Genomic DNA, 17,267 nt, shown 5'->3' on the forward strand with positions numbered 1-17,267 from the left:
ATGGGCGTTACCGTGGGGATCAGGGATTACCTACCATGCGCAATCGAACTGTAGCGAGGTCGGGCAAAGGGATAAATCTAATGCACTTGGGTGGGGGAGGGATCCGTGTCATTTCACCCGTGTTTAGAATTGTGATATTGAAGCTGTCGCAAATATTGTGATTTAATTCAACGGTTATCATCATAAAGGCAACCCCATTCCGTACCGTGAGAGTTAAAGTCTCCTAAGAGAAGTCGCGGTGCAGGCAGGGATTCTATGATGTCATATAGCCGGCGGTGCCCAATCGCGGTGTTGGGGGGAATATATATATATATATATATATATATATATATATATATATATATATATATATATATATATATATATATATATATATATATATATATATATATATATATATATATATATATATATATATATATATATATATATATATATATATATATATATATATATATATATATATATATATATATATATATATATATATATAAGTGAAAGCCTCTGCTTTGGAAAGTTTCTTTTTAAAAAGTAAAACCGAACTAACCTACTCGACAGCACACTAAAGACTGATTTATTCAATGTTTATCGAACACCTGAGTCCCTAGCTTGATTCCTAGAACTGCTGATCTTGCACCTGGTAACGGTGGCTCCCATGATGGTCTGATGTTTGGTCGTTCGCGCGTGTTCCACGTACGCGACGCTGGCTCAGCTATTTCGGGTGTTGCTACGATGCTTTTGGTTGAGTTGTCATTTATGGTCGTTAGGGCGGATTTGCGCTTAACTGCTTCCCCTTCAAGTATTGCTCGTCCCGAGCAATTTTCTATTTTTGTAAACTGGTAATATTTAACAAGTATAAAAATCAACAATGCGAAAATGAGGACAACTGCTGTGCTAAGCGATAAAAATCCAAGTCGGTGTTCCACGTTAACTATTTCGAGGCGGTTTCTGTTTGCTATGTTGAGTTGGTGTAGCTCTGATATGTTTACGTGCCGCTCTATTTGCATAGTTTGTATTTTGCCTGATTGCAGTGGCAAAATTGTTGGTTGATAGAACCGTAGTTCAAAATTTTCGAACAGCTCGTTCCTAATGTGGAGTGAGCAATTATGAAACGTTACCAAGTGGATTCCGGTTAACGTCCTATTGCTGATGCCGCAGGTGCTGTTGATGCGTACGTCTTGGTGAACGGATATCACCAACAGTGTTCCTGGGGTTAGTGGTCTTGTTTCTGATGACGGAGGTTTTTCTGATAAATGGCACTTTCCGTGTTGGCCTCTTAGAAGTGGAGCTTCACAAGGATCATCGCTGATTTCAATCAATTGTTTCCTCTCGCAGATTGTCACTCTGTTGTATTCTTGACATCTGGAAATTACTGCAAGTATTTGTGTCGGGTTGATGAAAACTGTGTTGTGCGTTAGCTTAACGGTTTGGTTCAGGAGTGGTAGGGGTTCGATGATGACTTTTCTATATCTTTCAGAAAGTAGGCGTGGAGCGTTGATGCTGATGATGAGTGTTGGTCCCTTGTAGAAGATGGTTGTTGTCAGATAGTTGAATGCTTCGTCTGCATCGTGGATTTCTAGGCCCTGGTTTTAAATTTCCTGCGCTATTATTTCTACTTCTTTTGGTGTGAAAATGGTTTTACTGACAATATTTAGTTTCGCTAACATTATACAATATTCAATTGATTTTAGTGTGTTCAGAAGGGAGTCTAGTTGAAAAATAATTGAAATTTTATGATTTTCTGTTATAACATAATCTTCGTTGTCAATGATTTTATTAAGTACATTTTGTTGGTTTCTGAAACCATCGGTAATCATATTGAGTCTATTTTCGAATTTGGAATTTATTTTTATTTGTCTATTGTTCTGTTGGATTAATACATTTTCTGTTCTCCTGAGGTTATCTAAATTAGAATTAATTATGTTCATATCTTCAGCATCTAGATTCCCTGTCACCGTTTTTATTATGCTTCCTAATATGTTAATTGATCGTTTATTTCTTGGTCTATCGTGCAAGGTACTAAGGATGAACTTTATTTCAGTTAATTTAGTTACAATTATTTCTGAAAAATCTGTAGAATTTTTTATCTGACTTATTACGTTCTCAATTATTGCGACAGACACGTCAAATTTTGTGAAATCGATAATGTGTAAAAGTCTATCATACCCTGCTATTATTCTTCCCTCCCCTCTTTGAAGAAGCAACGCACCTGCGTTGTTTGTTATGTCATGTATCTGGATGGACTGTGAATAGGGTGTGATGGGAAGAGTGAATAGGAGGCAAATCAGGAGGATTCTGCAGGCGTTGATCATCTCGTTTTCTGAAAGTATAAAATCTATTAAATTCTTTTGACATTATCTTTGTGTATTTCCCGGCCAGAGTCATCTACAAGTATTCTACCCTTGTTTTCTGATGCTCGGACTGGTAAATACTTTGGTTTTGTTTTCTTTTTGATGCCTTGAACTTTTTTGTAAGCTATGGCATTTGGTTCTATTTCCGGTTCTGGTTCTCTGTGTTTATTATGATATTCCAAATTTCTTAGTTTTGATCTATTGTGTGCGAGCATAACCTCGTCATAGAGTTCGTTGCGGGCCTTTACTATTAATTCTATATTGAGGGGTCTTTCTTGTTGATCTTTCAACCCGTAGAAAACTTCCCTAGGTTTGAGTTTTATTGCAGAGTGAATTGTATTGTTATACAATGTACACGCAATGTTAAATATTTCTTTAATGTTTAGATCTTCGTAATTTGGTTTGTTACAGCGAAATATTTCTGCTATGGTTGAATGAAATCGTTCAACCGTACCGTTACTTTCGCTGTGGTTAGGTGGTGTGAAAAATATTTCGATATTTAAGTCCTGCAAGAGGCCACGAACTTCTATAGACTTAAGGGCTGGCTCGTTATCGCATACGATTAAGCGTGGTGTCCCGTAGATTTTGAAAAATTTAGTTAACCCTTTTCTTATATCTAAAATGTTTCGGGATTTGATGTGTACTAGAGTACCGTATCTGGAAAATTTGTCTAAGAATGACAGAAAGTGTTCCTTTTCTGCTACGAAGATGTCGACGTGAACTATGTCAAGCGGTCTGTTCGGATTTGGTGTTGATCCTAATATAATTTTGTAAGGATGTCGGTCGTATTTATTTTTGTTACATATGTCGCAAAGTTTTATGAACTCTCTGATTTTTATTTTCATCTTCGGAAAATAATACCTCTTTATTATTTGCTGATTATTTTCCCAGATTCCTCTGTGTGCACATTCGTGCGTTTGTTCTATCACGAGGTTCTGTTCTTCTGGTGTTTGTAAATCTATCAAAAGTTTTTGTGAAATGACAACTTTAAACGGTTTGGCCCTGCTAAAGTAGTTTTTGTAGGTGATCTGTATGATGTTCATAATACTTTCCGGACAGTAGATACAATTAGTCCGTCTAAGGTCCATGTAATCTTTGAATATACGGATCATAACTGGTACGCCGAAGACAGATTTTGTTATCGTTCTTCGATATACTCTGGGGAATATTTGTTCGTAATTGTCTGGCTCGTCAGGCCCGACTTTCAAAATTATTTGGTTACTAAAGGTGTTCACCGGGAGCTCAGTACACGGGATAAATTCGGAGTCGTCTGTGTCCGCAGAATGCACCGTGGCATTATCGGATGAGATTTCCTCCTCATTTATATTAATTTCGTTTCGAATCCTTGATAAACTGTCTGCGACTATGTTTTGTTTACCAGGACGGTAACGTATTTCGTAATCAAATTCGCTAAGTGAAAGACGCCAATGGACAAGCCTATTATTAGTGTCTTTCAGATTAAGCCCATATGTGAGAGGTTTATGATCAGTATAAAGAATAAACTTCCGGCCATATAAGTAAGGGCGAAAATATTTGCAAGCCCATACAACAGCCAATAGTTCTTTCTCTATAGCTGAATATTTTTCCTCTGACTTATTCAAAGTTCTGGAAGCGAAGGCTATCGGCTTATCACTTCCTATAATTCCTTGAGATAACACAGCGCCGATTGCGAAGTTGGAGGCATCTGTGGTAAGTATGAATTGTTTGGAAAAGTCAGGATATTGCAGAATATTGCTCCCTGATAGAATATTTTTACATTTTTCGAATGCTTCAACGAAGTCTCTCGAGTGAGAAATGCCTTCACCTTTTCTAAGGGCATTAGTCAGTGGCTTGGCTATTTTAGCGAAGTCTTTAATGAATTTGCGGTAGTATCCTAAAATACCTAGAAAACCACGCAGTTCTTTTTCATTTGACGGCAATGGCCATTCTTTTATAATTTTAATTTTGTCAGGATTGGGTTTGACACCTTCCGAAGTCACAATATGGCCCAGGAAGGCAACCTCCTTTTGTAGGAATTCGCTCTTGTCCAATTGCACCTTCAGATTGTGTTTTTTCAATGTCGCGAAGATTTTTGACAAATTGTCAAGATGCTCAGTTAGACTGGTAGAAAAGACAATGATGTCATCCATGTACACTAAACATATGACTCCGATGTGTTCCCTCAGCACGTTGTCCATCACGCGCTGAAACGTTGAAGGTGCATTTTTCAACCCAAAAGGCATTCGCAAAAATTCATAGTGTCCATTTTCTACACTAAATGCAGTTTTTGGAATGTCTACTTTTTCAACTTCGACTTGGTGGAAACCAGAGGCGAGGTCTAAGGTTGTAAAATACATACAACGACCTAATTTGTCGAGGATGTCTGTAATATTGGGTATGGGGTAACGGTCGTCGACCGTTTTTTCATTAAGTTTTCTGTAGTCTATTACAAGTCGCCACTTTTTCTTTCCAGAAGCGTCTAATTTTTTTTCGACGATCCAGACTGGTGATGTCCATGGACTATTCGAATGCCGAATGATGCCTTGGTCAAGCATTTTCATAATTTGGCGTTGTACCTCTTCTCTATGACAGAAAGGGTAACGGTATGATTTAGCATGTACTGGTAGGTCATCTTTCGTATTAATTTTGTGCTTAATAGCGCTAGTGAATGTAAGTTTTTCACCTTCAATAAAAAATACGTCTTCATATTTCGATATGAGCTGCAGAAGTTTGGATTCTTCTTCTTTATTCAGATGTGTGGTCCGCAGCTGTTTTAAAAGCGATTGTTTTATATCGGGTTGATTAAGGTTGGGTGTACTTGTTTCGAAATTATTAATTTCAATGTTTAGAGGATCCGTAATCAAGAATTTTGTAGGAGTATCCGAAAGATTTGAAATTCGGAAGAATGCTCTATTGTCGTTTGCTTGGTATATGCCGGATCCGATAACTATGTTGGGATTAATTTTTAAATCATCTTCTAGAAGAAAATCTCCTTCTGTGGAACTCACGGGAAGGTTAATTGTTTTGCTCTCGTGAGCATTGAGCGTTACCTGGGTTGTGTTCGGATATTTGCGATGCATTTTGATTGTATTGTTTGGCAATTTAAGTTCATTAGAGGTGGTCAGAATATCAGCCTTTAACCTTTGTAAGGATTGGTAACCAATCAATCCATCGAAAAAGTCGTGAAATTCGAAGACGTAAAATCTTAATTTTTCGTTTTGTGGGAACGGACAAAATTCGACGTACTGATTTAAACAGTGTGAACCACTAATATTACGGACTTTGATGGGTTCCGTAAAACGACACCTTTCGAGGTTGACGTGTCGCGGGCTAATATAATTTTTATTAGCGCCGGTGTCAATGAGAAAGTTTAGTAAACCTTTTGATGTTTGTATCGTAATGTAAGGAATGAAATTCTCTAGGTCATCGGATGGTGACCTTGAGCCATCAGAAAATTTAAATCGTCTCCCTCTTCATTATTATTAGTGTTATCGTTTTGTGTTTGAGAAGTTTGCCCTGCATATTCGTCTGCGGGTAGTGAATTCTCAGGTTGCTGATATGAGTTCGGCATTTCATATTGTGCCTGAGGGTCAGGAATATTATATTCGTCATAGAAATACTCATAGGGTTCGTTGTCGAATTGTAGTTGATAATGTGGACCATGATTAGCTCTTGTCGGGTGTGAGCGGTTCATATAATTAATTTGTCGGCTCCTGATGGAAGGATCGACTTCCATAGGGACTGGTTTGGGAAATTGCTGATTGTACTGAGGTTGTCGAAATTGTGGGGGTTGACCTTGTCGGAAAGGTGGAGGAGGTCGGAATTGTTGAATAGGTGGAGATGGCCTGTATTGTTGGGCGTTTTGAGGGGGGTGATACTGTGAAAATATCTGAGGGGGTCGAAATTGGAAGGTTGGAGGTGGTCGAGGTTGTAGGAAGCCTGGAGGAGGTCGCATAGGAATTCTCTGCAGATTAGCAGATGGTCTCGGAGGAAGAGCAGGTGGAAAAACTGGTGTTTTTGGGCAGTTTCTCCCGTGATTGTAGTTGTTTTCCTCGAGACATAGTCTCAAGGCTTCTCTGATAGTAGTTGGAGTTTGCGCTCTAATTATCGGGCCAAGAGGATCTTTTAATCCTCCCAGGAAAACCTTTAAGCCCATTTCAGCATACAATTTTTTCTTAGCATGTTTAATTTGTTCGCTGTCGTGGTTTAAATTTAATAGATTAACAAGCAGAGATATTATATGGGGCACTTTTCCATAGAAATCTTCGATACTTGTGGTCTGTTCTAGTTTGAACAGATCTCTAGTGAGGCAGACTTCGTCACGTCTGTCACTATAATGGGTGATTAAATTGGTCTTTATTTCTTCCCATTCTAGAATGGTCCCGTAGAGCTCCAGTGCATTATCAGCTTCGCCAGTCACCTTTGCTCTAATTGCCTGTAACCAGACATTAAATACAGTTGTACCTCTTGCACTTTCTATAAGTGGCATGAGGTTATCAATGCTTTTAATAAAGCTATGCAGCTTTATTGGGTTGCCATCGAAAGACGGCAACTCTTTGATTATTTGGGGTGTTTGAAGTGATTTTAAAATGTCTTCCACCCGTGGAGTTTGGTCCGCAATATTAGTTGTTTGTAATTGCAACCGCGCGGCATTAGCAGCGGCTTGTGCAGCCTGCACTGCTTCTGCTGCACCAATGGATTCGAGCTGCATTTGCTCGATGTGCTCCTCCTTTTCGGCGAGCAGCTGCTGTAATTCAGCTATGCGTGCCTGGAGATGAGCTTCCATTGTTGAATTTATTTATAAAAACTTATAAAAACTTATACACTTTATCGCAAATTATTTATTGTTTTTTTGTTTAGGGTTAGTTTCCTTATTTTAGTTTTGTGATATTCAGACCTCCGCTTACCGTGGGTCGGGGCTCGGGTCTCTGAATTAGTAATTGTATTAGGTTTTTATCTAAAGATAGGGCTTTTTTGTTTCACTTAGCCGTTCTCTTTAGCGTTATTATGAAGGATTAAAACTACTTACAGTATTTTTTTGCGATATCCGTTCGCAAGGTGTGTAGATTCGGCGGGATCTTTCAGAACACAACACAATTCGCGCGATATACGTTCGCGGAAGGATCTATCCGGGAGTTAATACTGAAAAAATCCTACCGACTGCGCCAGTGAAAGCCTCTGCTTTGGAAAGTTTCTTTTTAAAAAGTAAAACCGAACTAACCTACTCGACAGCACACTAAAGACTGATTTATTCAATGTTTATCGAACACCTGAGTCCCTAGCTTGATTCCTAGAACTGCTGATCTTGCACCTGGTAACGGTGGCTCCCATGATGGTCTGATGTTTGATCGTTCGCGCGTGTTCCACGTACGCGACGCTGGCTCAGCTATTTCGGGTGTTGCTACGATGCTTTTGGTTGAGTTGTCATTTATGGTCGTTAGGGCGGATTTGCGCTTAACTTATATATATATATATATATATATATATATATATATATATATATATATATATATATATATATATATATATATATATATATATATATATATATATATATATATATATATATATATATATATATATATATATATATATATATATATATATATATATATATATATATATATATATATATATATATATATATATATATATATATATATATATATATATATATATATATATATATATATATATATATATATATATATATATATATATATATATATATATATATATATATATATATATATATATATATATATATATATATATATATATATATATATATCGAAGCAATGCAAAGATCTTTGCCTTTGGTTGTCACTTGACAAGCGACAACTTCAATACCTGTTATCGAGGGAAAGTTAATTCTGTAGAAGGAATAGCGCTTTTTGATCCCCAATAGCACTCCTCCATAGGGGGTGTCTCGATCCATGCGAATAATATTAAAATCGTGAAAGTTGAGATCTATATCTGAAGTTAATCAAGTTTCACATAATGCAAATGCATCGCAACTCAAACTATTTATTAAAATTTTGAAGGAATCGATGTTCGGGATGATACTTCTGCAATTCCACTGTAAAACAGTGATCAAATCCGTGACCTCGTTCGATGAGTTAGCCATCAAAGGATACAATCGCTGAAAGGAGGGGCCATTTAGCAGTCAACTGCTTCAAAAATGTTCTTACTGTAGGGAGAAAAGCTAAAATAAGACTTTTAATAGGATCAGTTATATTAAAAGTTATTATCCAGTCCACTATGTCCGAGAGTTTGATAATTCCAGTGCTGTGATTATTCTCGAACTGAAACAAAGGAACACTTGGGATTTTTGATGTTCCTTGAAGTGCTGGGAACTCCTTCTCTGAGCTTAATCCTCCGAGACCAGGAGCTAATTGCTTCGGTTTGGTTGCAACACTTCCAATAGATGTGACTTTCGGAGCCCCGTCAAGGGATACCTTCTGGCCTTTACAAGGAACTTTAGGAGAGGAAATGTTCCTCCTCTTCCTATAACTTCTAGACGCGCTAGTAGATGTTCCCTCTTGTGGGTCATCAGCCTCGCCCTCGTTAGGAGGCAAGTGAGCATAGATGTTTGTTGAGGATGGTGGCGTTGCTTTCTTTAGCATTTCTGCGAAAGAACGTTCGGATCGCCCCACAAGGGAACGTTTTAGCTTATCCCCGCGTAGTTTGTACGCGGGACATGCCGAGATATCATGCAGATTCTCTGCACAGTAAGGACACTTCTCAGCATTCTTACTGCATGAATCGTCCACATGATTCTCACCGCATTTTCCACAGCGGGCCTTATTGCTACACAGCTATCGCTTCCAACTACTTATTACATGGCGAAAACAAACACTTCCGAAGTAAGTGTTACTAAAAACTATGACTATTACCGTTCATTTGAGCGCTAATAGTTACAAGAAATATTCGTACAACTGATCTGAATTGTTCTGATTGAATTCCACTGTAGTAGTGCTGCCAGAGACATTTTCAGTTATCGGTCAAAAATTATATTTTGATATGTCTACGTTGTTATCAAATATTTTTGAAAACTGATAAATCTAGTCCATTTGGATTGCTTTTAGCTATCTTGTCTGCCAAACTGAACTATAGAAAACTTTGCAGGATATGTGTATATAAAAATTGAGTAGCTTCTAACACTGCTAAAGAAGCACCTATCTTGATCAAAACAGGCTCGTGTTTCTTCTATATTCCAACACCTGTAAGAAAAACGTTTTTGGAACCATATATTTCCAGATTTCAAACTCAACGGATTCCACCGTTCCGTATTCCGAAATGATGGTTGTAATGAGTGTATTGGTGTAGTATACGGGCACAACAAATCATCGTCAATTTAAACGGGCATCTTGGTTTTAACATTGTCATGCTCAATGACGCTTTGCATGTTGTTTTCCATAGCAAAACTTTCCGCCATGGCCAAAGTTTTAAATGTTATCAATACAGCATTACGAGTGTGGTGGAATTGGATGATGACGACTTCCGTAAGTCTAAGCTGCATTTGCACTTTTAATAACTGTTCCACTTCGCGAACACTACGGCGGATTGGGCAGTGTTTAAAACAGACGGCCACTGTATTGCACCGAAGATTGTTCAAATTTTGCTGCTGAGTGTTAAACATCTTGAAATAAACGATCGATACCGCACCGATGAAAGTAACGGTACTTTGTTGTTCACATTGACTTAGGGCGACTGTTATTTTTCGATTGCTTTGCTTGCTTATAGCACTGGCGCGGTATAGGGGAGAGAGGGTAACAGTGGATCAGCAGGAACTATGAAACATTCGCAATAAAATCATAATGCATGATCAGAATCGTCTCATTCTCTCATATTTCACGATTTCTAATTCTTTACACGTGTTGCTATATTTTGGAAGAGATCTGATAACTGTATCTCTTTTAATGGATATTTGTTTGTTTTGTGATAGCCAGAGTAAATTTGCAATGAAAAACATTATTCCATCTTTATGAGTTACCATTCATTGAATAAATGTTTAGTCTATTGCTATTTATAGCAAATTTTATGCTCAACATATGCCGCGAACAAAGTTTTTTGGTAACTTCTCATGGTTCTCTGTAATTTCACAATGTTCATGAAAAGACCCATTGGGTAACTGTGGAACGAAGGCGTATGGGGAACAGTGATTATTTTTTGTTTTTGTGGTCGGTCTCAAAATGTGAATGGGTTCCGATTTTCAACAGTAAATACTACTCATATAGTGCAAAATTAGTAAATTTGGGCAAGTTTTGTAGAAATTGTCTCTTATTTCAGGATTGCAGCTGATATGCATATATGGTGGTTCAATGTTACGCGATGTTATAGTGGATTCTTTCGTAAGCAAACGATTTTCACCCCAATATAACTTAAATTGAAAGCGTTAGGATCATTCTTCGTTAAAACAAAAGAATAAAATTTATAAGTAGAATATTTCACTATAGACGACATCGTGTTTCATAGTTCCTACCCATGGGGCACACTGATACATTTTACCACCGACTGTTTATTATCCAAAAAATGTTATTTCCCGTGAATTTTACGAGCTGAAAAAATATATGTATTAGTTAACAACAGAGTGGCACTATGTATCACTTTTGGTTACACAAATAACAAGTATTATCATCAAAATTAAATTGTAGAAAAAATGTGTTTCATTGTTACCCTCTCTCCCCTATGTAGGCAGCAGACTGTTGGTAGGAACGTTCGTTCGATTCACTACACTGTTAACAAGTAAAACGATTTAGCTTCCGATCCGATCGAGATAAAAAAGTGTACTGATTGGGTACTATTATTGACCCAGAAGTGGTTCCATAATCACCAGCTCGAGAGAGAGCGCTCAATGAAGTTATTCCACGATAGTTATTGATGTTCCGTCATTTTCATTTTTATGGAATGGATTTCAAGCAAGACAATAAAACAACGATGTGTCTGTTCACAGACGGCACCGGTGGTTGAGTGGTAAGTGTGACCAGGGATGCCAACGGTACCGGTAAACTACATTTTTTTCGGTATATTTACATTTGCACAAGCCGTACAGCCCGCTACAGCTACGCATCACTACAGCTCTTGCCAGAACGGTAGCTAAACCGAGTACATTTTCCCGTACAGCAGTAGAAAACATTTTTGTTTTGCTGCTGTACTCCGACTGCTCGGTGAGAGTGTGGCGTAGTAAAGTTTGTTCTCTCGCTTTGTACACTTTTCTCTGTATAATCAAAGGGAGAGACCCGCACACGAAAGCGTTGATGCCGGTCGTGGCGTAAACGAACCGCATTCATTTTCGTCGTTTGTGATTAAAAATATTGAATAGATTAAAAATATTAAAAAGTGTAAAATGAGGAAAGAGAAGCTGTACCGCTCGTGTCTGGTGGCTATACTGGGGGCAGTATTTTTTGTCATGTTACTGCTTTGCTTACAGACTGCCGTACAGCGCTGCGCGTCATGCACTAGCGAACGACAGCAGCGTCGAAAGAGAAATGAGAATGTAGGCAGAAAAATTACAGCCGCAGAAAAGGTAGGCATTTTGCATCCTTGAGAGTGACTGCCACTTACCCCAGTTGGTCTGGGTTCAATCGCAGCCGAGGCCGTTGAGATTTTTCTGAGGTGAAAAAAGTCTGTGATCACGCCTTTCTCCGAAAGGGAAGTATGAGTTGAGTTGATAGGTCGATATCTAGTCCAGATAGACGGAGTACACTTGTCTGGCGGAACGGAAAATAACTAGAACTAGAAGAAGAAGTTTGGTGCACAACTGCAATCGGTTCCATTTGTTCGGTTGTTAAATTTCCTTGCAAATGGACCACAACTCATTTATATGCTACGTACATACGAATGCCTCTTTCACCTTTCAAAATAAATCATGTATTCCGTATTTCTTTCAAACCTCCACTAGACAAAAAATACCAACGATCCGGAAACTGCATCACAACATCAACCGAGTGACCAGGAATCGAACCAGAACAATCAGAGCGACCATAACTCTAGCTATCCGCTCCAGGCGCCAGGTGCAACTCCATTAGATCCCAGAGCCAGCACAGCAGTCAGTAGTCATAGCATGCGTCCTCAACTGACGCAGACTAGTAGCCAGCTGGACCACCAGTCCGATCACGCTCAGCAACCAACAAGCGATTGCTCCAGTCTGGATGGGACTGTTTTCGCCGAATCATGCCAGACCGCAGCTCAATCTAAGGCCCGGCGCTCTCAGACGTCCGAATCGATTACCTCCAGCAATTTCAACTACAGCTTGAACCGTAGATTTATATCGAAGAATCAGATGAAGGAATTCCGGGAAGCGTTTCGACTGTTCGATAAGGACAACGATGGCTCGATAACGAAAGAAGAGTTGGGTACGGTTATGCGATCGTTGGGACAGTTTGCGCGGGTGGAGGAGCTGCAAGAGATGCTGTTGGAGATTGATGTTGATGGTAAGTAAGAAAGAAGTCATGTACAAAATGAGCTGTATAATATTGCCCAGTTTATACCTATGTATGTTGAAGTTTTATTAGTTTCATTAAATCGAACACTGTCTTAAAATCTACAAACCGATTTTGTGTCTACTAGTAGTATTCCCGGCATTTGATTATTATTAACCTTTGTATGAACCTTTCAATGACAGGCGATGGGAACGTTAGCTTCGAGGAGTTTGTCGACATCATGTCCAACATGACCGACACCATGGCGGAGGCCTCGGCCGATCAGGAAGAACGTGAACTGCGTGATGCATTCCGCGTTTTTGACAAGCACAATCGGGGCTACATAACGGCATCAGATTTGCGAGCGGTCTTGCAGTGTCTAGGAGAGGATTTAGATGAAGAAGAAAGTAAGAAGCTGCAAGAAAAAAATCCACATAGCATTTATTAACGGTACTATCTAATTTCAGTCGAAGACATGATCAAAGAGGTGGACGTCGACGGTGATGGACGTATTGATTTCTATGAATTTGTGCATGCCCTCGGCGAACCCGAGGACTCACAGGAAAACGATGACGAAGAGGAAGTTATCTCTTTGAGATCGCTTTCCTGCGATGTGAATGCTTAAGTTAGAACTCTGTAAAGCGATACTGGATGATCAACGAATTGCATCACACGTTCCTAGAAAAAAAATAAATCAACTACTTTTGGCCTGTGTTAGGGACGATATGCATACACAAATATACACTTTGGACACATGTTTCGCTTATTCGTAATTGTATTTCTGCTTTATTGACTATAAGCAAAGGTAAAAGTGGTAACAATTTTCCAAATCAATAGATAATCGAAAATAATCAAAAAATAGTTACTTAAAAGTATATGCACACATATCAGACTCATCATAAAGCATTAAAAACAATGCAATACTTTGACATTAAAGAACGTAGCCGTTTGAAAGGTATGATAACAGGATGTGAAGACAAAAAATTAAGATCAGAATACAGATAAATTGAAAATTATGAATGTTGTAAGTTAAAATCTTTTAATTAAACATTTTTCACAATTTTTAACTGTTTTTAAAAGCTATTGTACAATCCAATGTAATTTTATCAAATCTCGCAATATTGATAACTTGCTACTCATCTCTTGACTTGCATGTGGGAAACGTGCACTAATCATAATCTTTTATCAAAATGACCTGCAAAACCGGGCAGAAAAAAACATCAACTTTTACACTTTACGATAAATATATTGATAGTTTGTTACGAATGTGCCAGTGTACAACCTTTAACTTACCACGTTGAATAATAAACTCTAACCCAATGTATTATTGTAAGTTCTAGGCTTTTTGATATTTTTTACAATGTCACATATTCCCCATACTGTCTGTTCCATTTATCATTTGATTGCACAAAGTAGTTTGTTTTTCCAAATGTAGATGTCTTGGCAAATCATCAACTTGTGAGCGATTTGTTTGCAAATGTAACTTTGAACTTACCTGGAGCATCCCAGTTGTATTTAGCAAAGTACGATTCTTAACCCAAGAACGTTGCACTTGCGTTTTCCACCCTAGAACGTTGCACTGGGGTACAATTGTACCCTACGCGTTTTATCTCAATGGTCACAGGTAAAAATGCAAACAAAAGAAATGTATAACACATCATTTTCTTCATTTTTTAATTGCGAAAACAGCTGTGTAAGTGAAAGTACGGAATTTATTGAATCAATGATACATAAATTGGTTTGAACAAAAAAGTGAAAAAATCGCGGTTTTGACAAAAATTACTATAACTTTGCGAATTTTCAATTGATTTGAAAAAATCAAATGATTCTAAAAGTAGAAAGAATGGTCTAGAAACAGTATAAAACGGAATTTCTATGTTTTCGAAAAAGTGAAATTATTTGGAAGAGTTTAAAAATCGGGTTTTGGAAAATACCACGAAATGGGGTGGAAATCGAAAAAAAATATTTCGGACCAGTGACACATTGGTAACACGCAACGTTGCTGTTACAGCAGTTACTGTGCGCAAATTATACTTGCGAGCCATTGTTTTGAAAAACTATAAACAATAAAAATCAGCAAAATTGAGAACGATTTTTTTCTACTTCAGTATTTAACCTGGTATTGTCACGAGTCACATTTGCATTGACTGAACGAAACTTAAACCTATTGAGACAGATGTCTTCCGTTTAATTCCACTATTCGATAGAGGTTTAATAGTGATATTCCACTAAGCCGCTTAAAAAATTTTGAATCTTGTAAGAAATTATGAACGAAACTTGACGAAACACTAACGGCAACCATACACTGGGGTACAAATGTACCCCACGCCAACTTTGACACCTGCTTCCGCGAAAGCTATAAGAAAACTGGCTATAGCACCTTTTCCTACTATTACTAGGAACTCTAAATTGAATTATGGTTAGGGTTCCAGGTCGATAAATGCCAAATTCTCTTCTTCAAACGGCTCCACAGAAGGCGTGGGGTACATTTGTACCCCAGTGCAACGTTCTAGGGTTAACCTGGAATCGGTTTATTTTTACATAAGTAATATCGTTATCAAAATACTTCCATATTACTTGGTAAGAATACTTGAACAGCTTTGCCGGGCAGCATTCATAAATTTATTACACGCCGGGTAGACTTCAAGAAAAACATAAGTAAGCGCTGAAAACTGGCTGAATGTCGAATCAATGCGGTTTTTCGATAAAATTTTGGAACATTTTCATTGTTTTTTACCTAGTGTGTTAAAAAAAGACATGTATGCTCAGTTTAACTCTTTCTGCAACCAAAGTAAGTATTTAGCTCTGGGTGGAAAACTATAAAGCATTACTCACATTAACCGTGTAATACAATGTTTGACAGAGCGTATTGCTATTGTGTTCAATTTATTTCCCAGCGAACTGCAAAAAATAATCAAAAGCATCAACCACTCTCGCTGTGGAGAATAAGTCCAACGGGAATTGCTCTCTACAGCTAACATTTAAGGAGGGTTAAAAAGGCAGCACAGCGAATCTGCTACCTCCTATGTTTCATAATAATTTTGTATGCTTTCAATATATTATTCATCCTTATTCTACATTATGTTGTTGTAAATCATATTTTCTCGACAAAGTCATCTGCCATAATGAAGAGAAAGGCTGATTTACTATGCCAGCGGTTCTCAACCTTTTTCGTACCACGGACCCCTTAGAAATCTCCCTGGGTTGCTACGGACCCCCACGGATAAACATCGATTTTGTATGCTATCAATATGTTATTTTCAGTTTGTTAGGAAACAAGACTTAAAATTACAATCTGCACTCGGAAAATATATTTTTCTTCGCGGACCCCCAGCAACGACTTTGCGGCCCCCTAGGGGTCCGCGGACCCCAGGTTGAGAACCACTGTATTATTTGATTGTTTGAATATGTCTAGATTCTCCCAGATAGCCCGTTAAACAGACATTAAAATTAAATGAAAACGAAAGACATATACCGAAATTTCAATTATTTGTAGGTGTTATATTATGAATAATGAAAAAGATAATGGCGTGATCATGCCATCTTACTCTTTTTCACCCTTCTTCCCCACGGTGCTATATGAAGGTATTACATCGTAGGGGGGCTCGTTGTGCTGTTGTCACACCCCTTTCTTCTGCTCACGAGTTTTCTGCAACTGTCTCGGAGCCTGACTTGATCCAGGAAATGGCTCGACCTTTGAGCCATTTAGCTCTTCTCTTGCTTTTCGTCTCCATCTATTACATCTCCATTTAGCTCTCCCTCAGTGAGCGGTATAGCTGCTGATTCCATGAGCCATTTAGCTTCTGTTTCCGTGAGTCACTCAATCCCCAGCCTTATTACCATCTACTCGGATAATCCTCGGCGGTGAACTCACCCTACTACAACTGAGAGCTCCCCGACGGAGACATTTATTCCGACACCGATACCCGCTTTCTTGAGCCATTTAGCTCTCAACCTTATCGAAATCTACTCGGATATTATCCGGCGGTGAAACTACTCAGACTGAAAGTTCCCCGATGGTGAAATTTCTCTTGGTACCGATTTCTGTTTCGTGAGCCAGTTAACTCCCAGCCAAATAAGAATCCACTCTGTTGTGTATTCATCGAGGATAGGTTTATCCCGATCCCGATGCTTGTTTTCGTGAGTCATTTAGCTCTCCGCTTCGTCCCGATCTACTCGATCTAGTCCCCGGCGGTGGACCCAGCCTATTCAACGAGTCAGTCAATTGGAGCAGCAATCTGTCCAGCGGTTCCGGATAGAGCGTAGCTTCTGGTTTACTAAAACACCAACGGCCCGCTGCTGGTTGTTCGACGCGATCTACTTGATCTAGTCCCCGGCAGTAGATCTAGCCAACCCACGAGCTAACCGGTAGGGTGACGAGGTCGGTCGGCGGTGCTGCTTTGTTAGTCCCTACGCCACTTCCTCTACAGCTCGGAGAGTATAATGGACACTACTCTGTTGACCGAATACCAGATATGCTCATCGCGACACATCTCTTCGGCGATATTGTCGA

General features: G+C 38.6%; 1 protein-coding gene across 1 annotated transcript in view; it reads left to right on the plus strand.

Annotated features, from left to right (window-relative positions):
• Positions 1-14,087, plus strand: part of LOC131684057 (uncharacterized) — a 249,954-nt gene extending 235,867 nt beyond the window's left edge. The window contains exons 3-5 of the mRNA XM_058966583.1: positions 12,235-12,766; positions 12,958-13,161; positions 13,222-14,087. Coding sequence (XP_058822566.1) covers positions 12,235-12,766; positions 12,958-13,161; positions 13,222-13,379 — 894 coding nt within the window. The 3' untranslated portion in view covers positions 13,380-14,087. The remainder of the gene's footprint in view (positions 1-12,234; positions 12,767-12,957; positions 13,162-13,221) is intronic.
• The last annotated feature ends 3,180 nt before the right edge of the window (positions 14,088-17,267 follow it).

The sequence above is a fragment of the Topomyia yanbarensis genome, chromosome 2 (assembly GCF_030247195.1).
Source record: "Topomyia yanbarensis strain Yona2022 chromosome 2, ASM3024719v1, whole genome shotgun sequence".
Taxonomy (NCBI): Eukaryota; Metazoa; Arthropoda; class Insecta; order Diptera; family Culicidae; genus Topomyia; species Topomyia yanbarensis.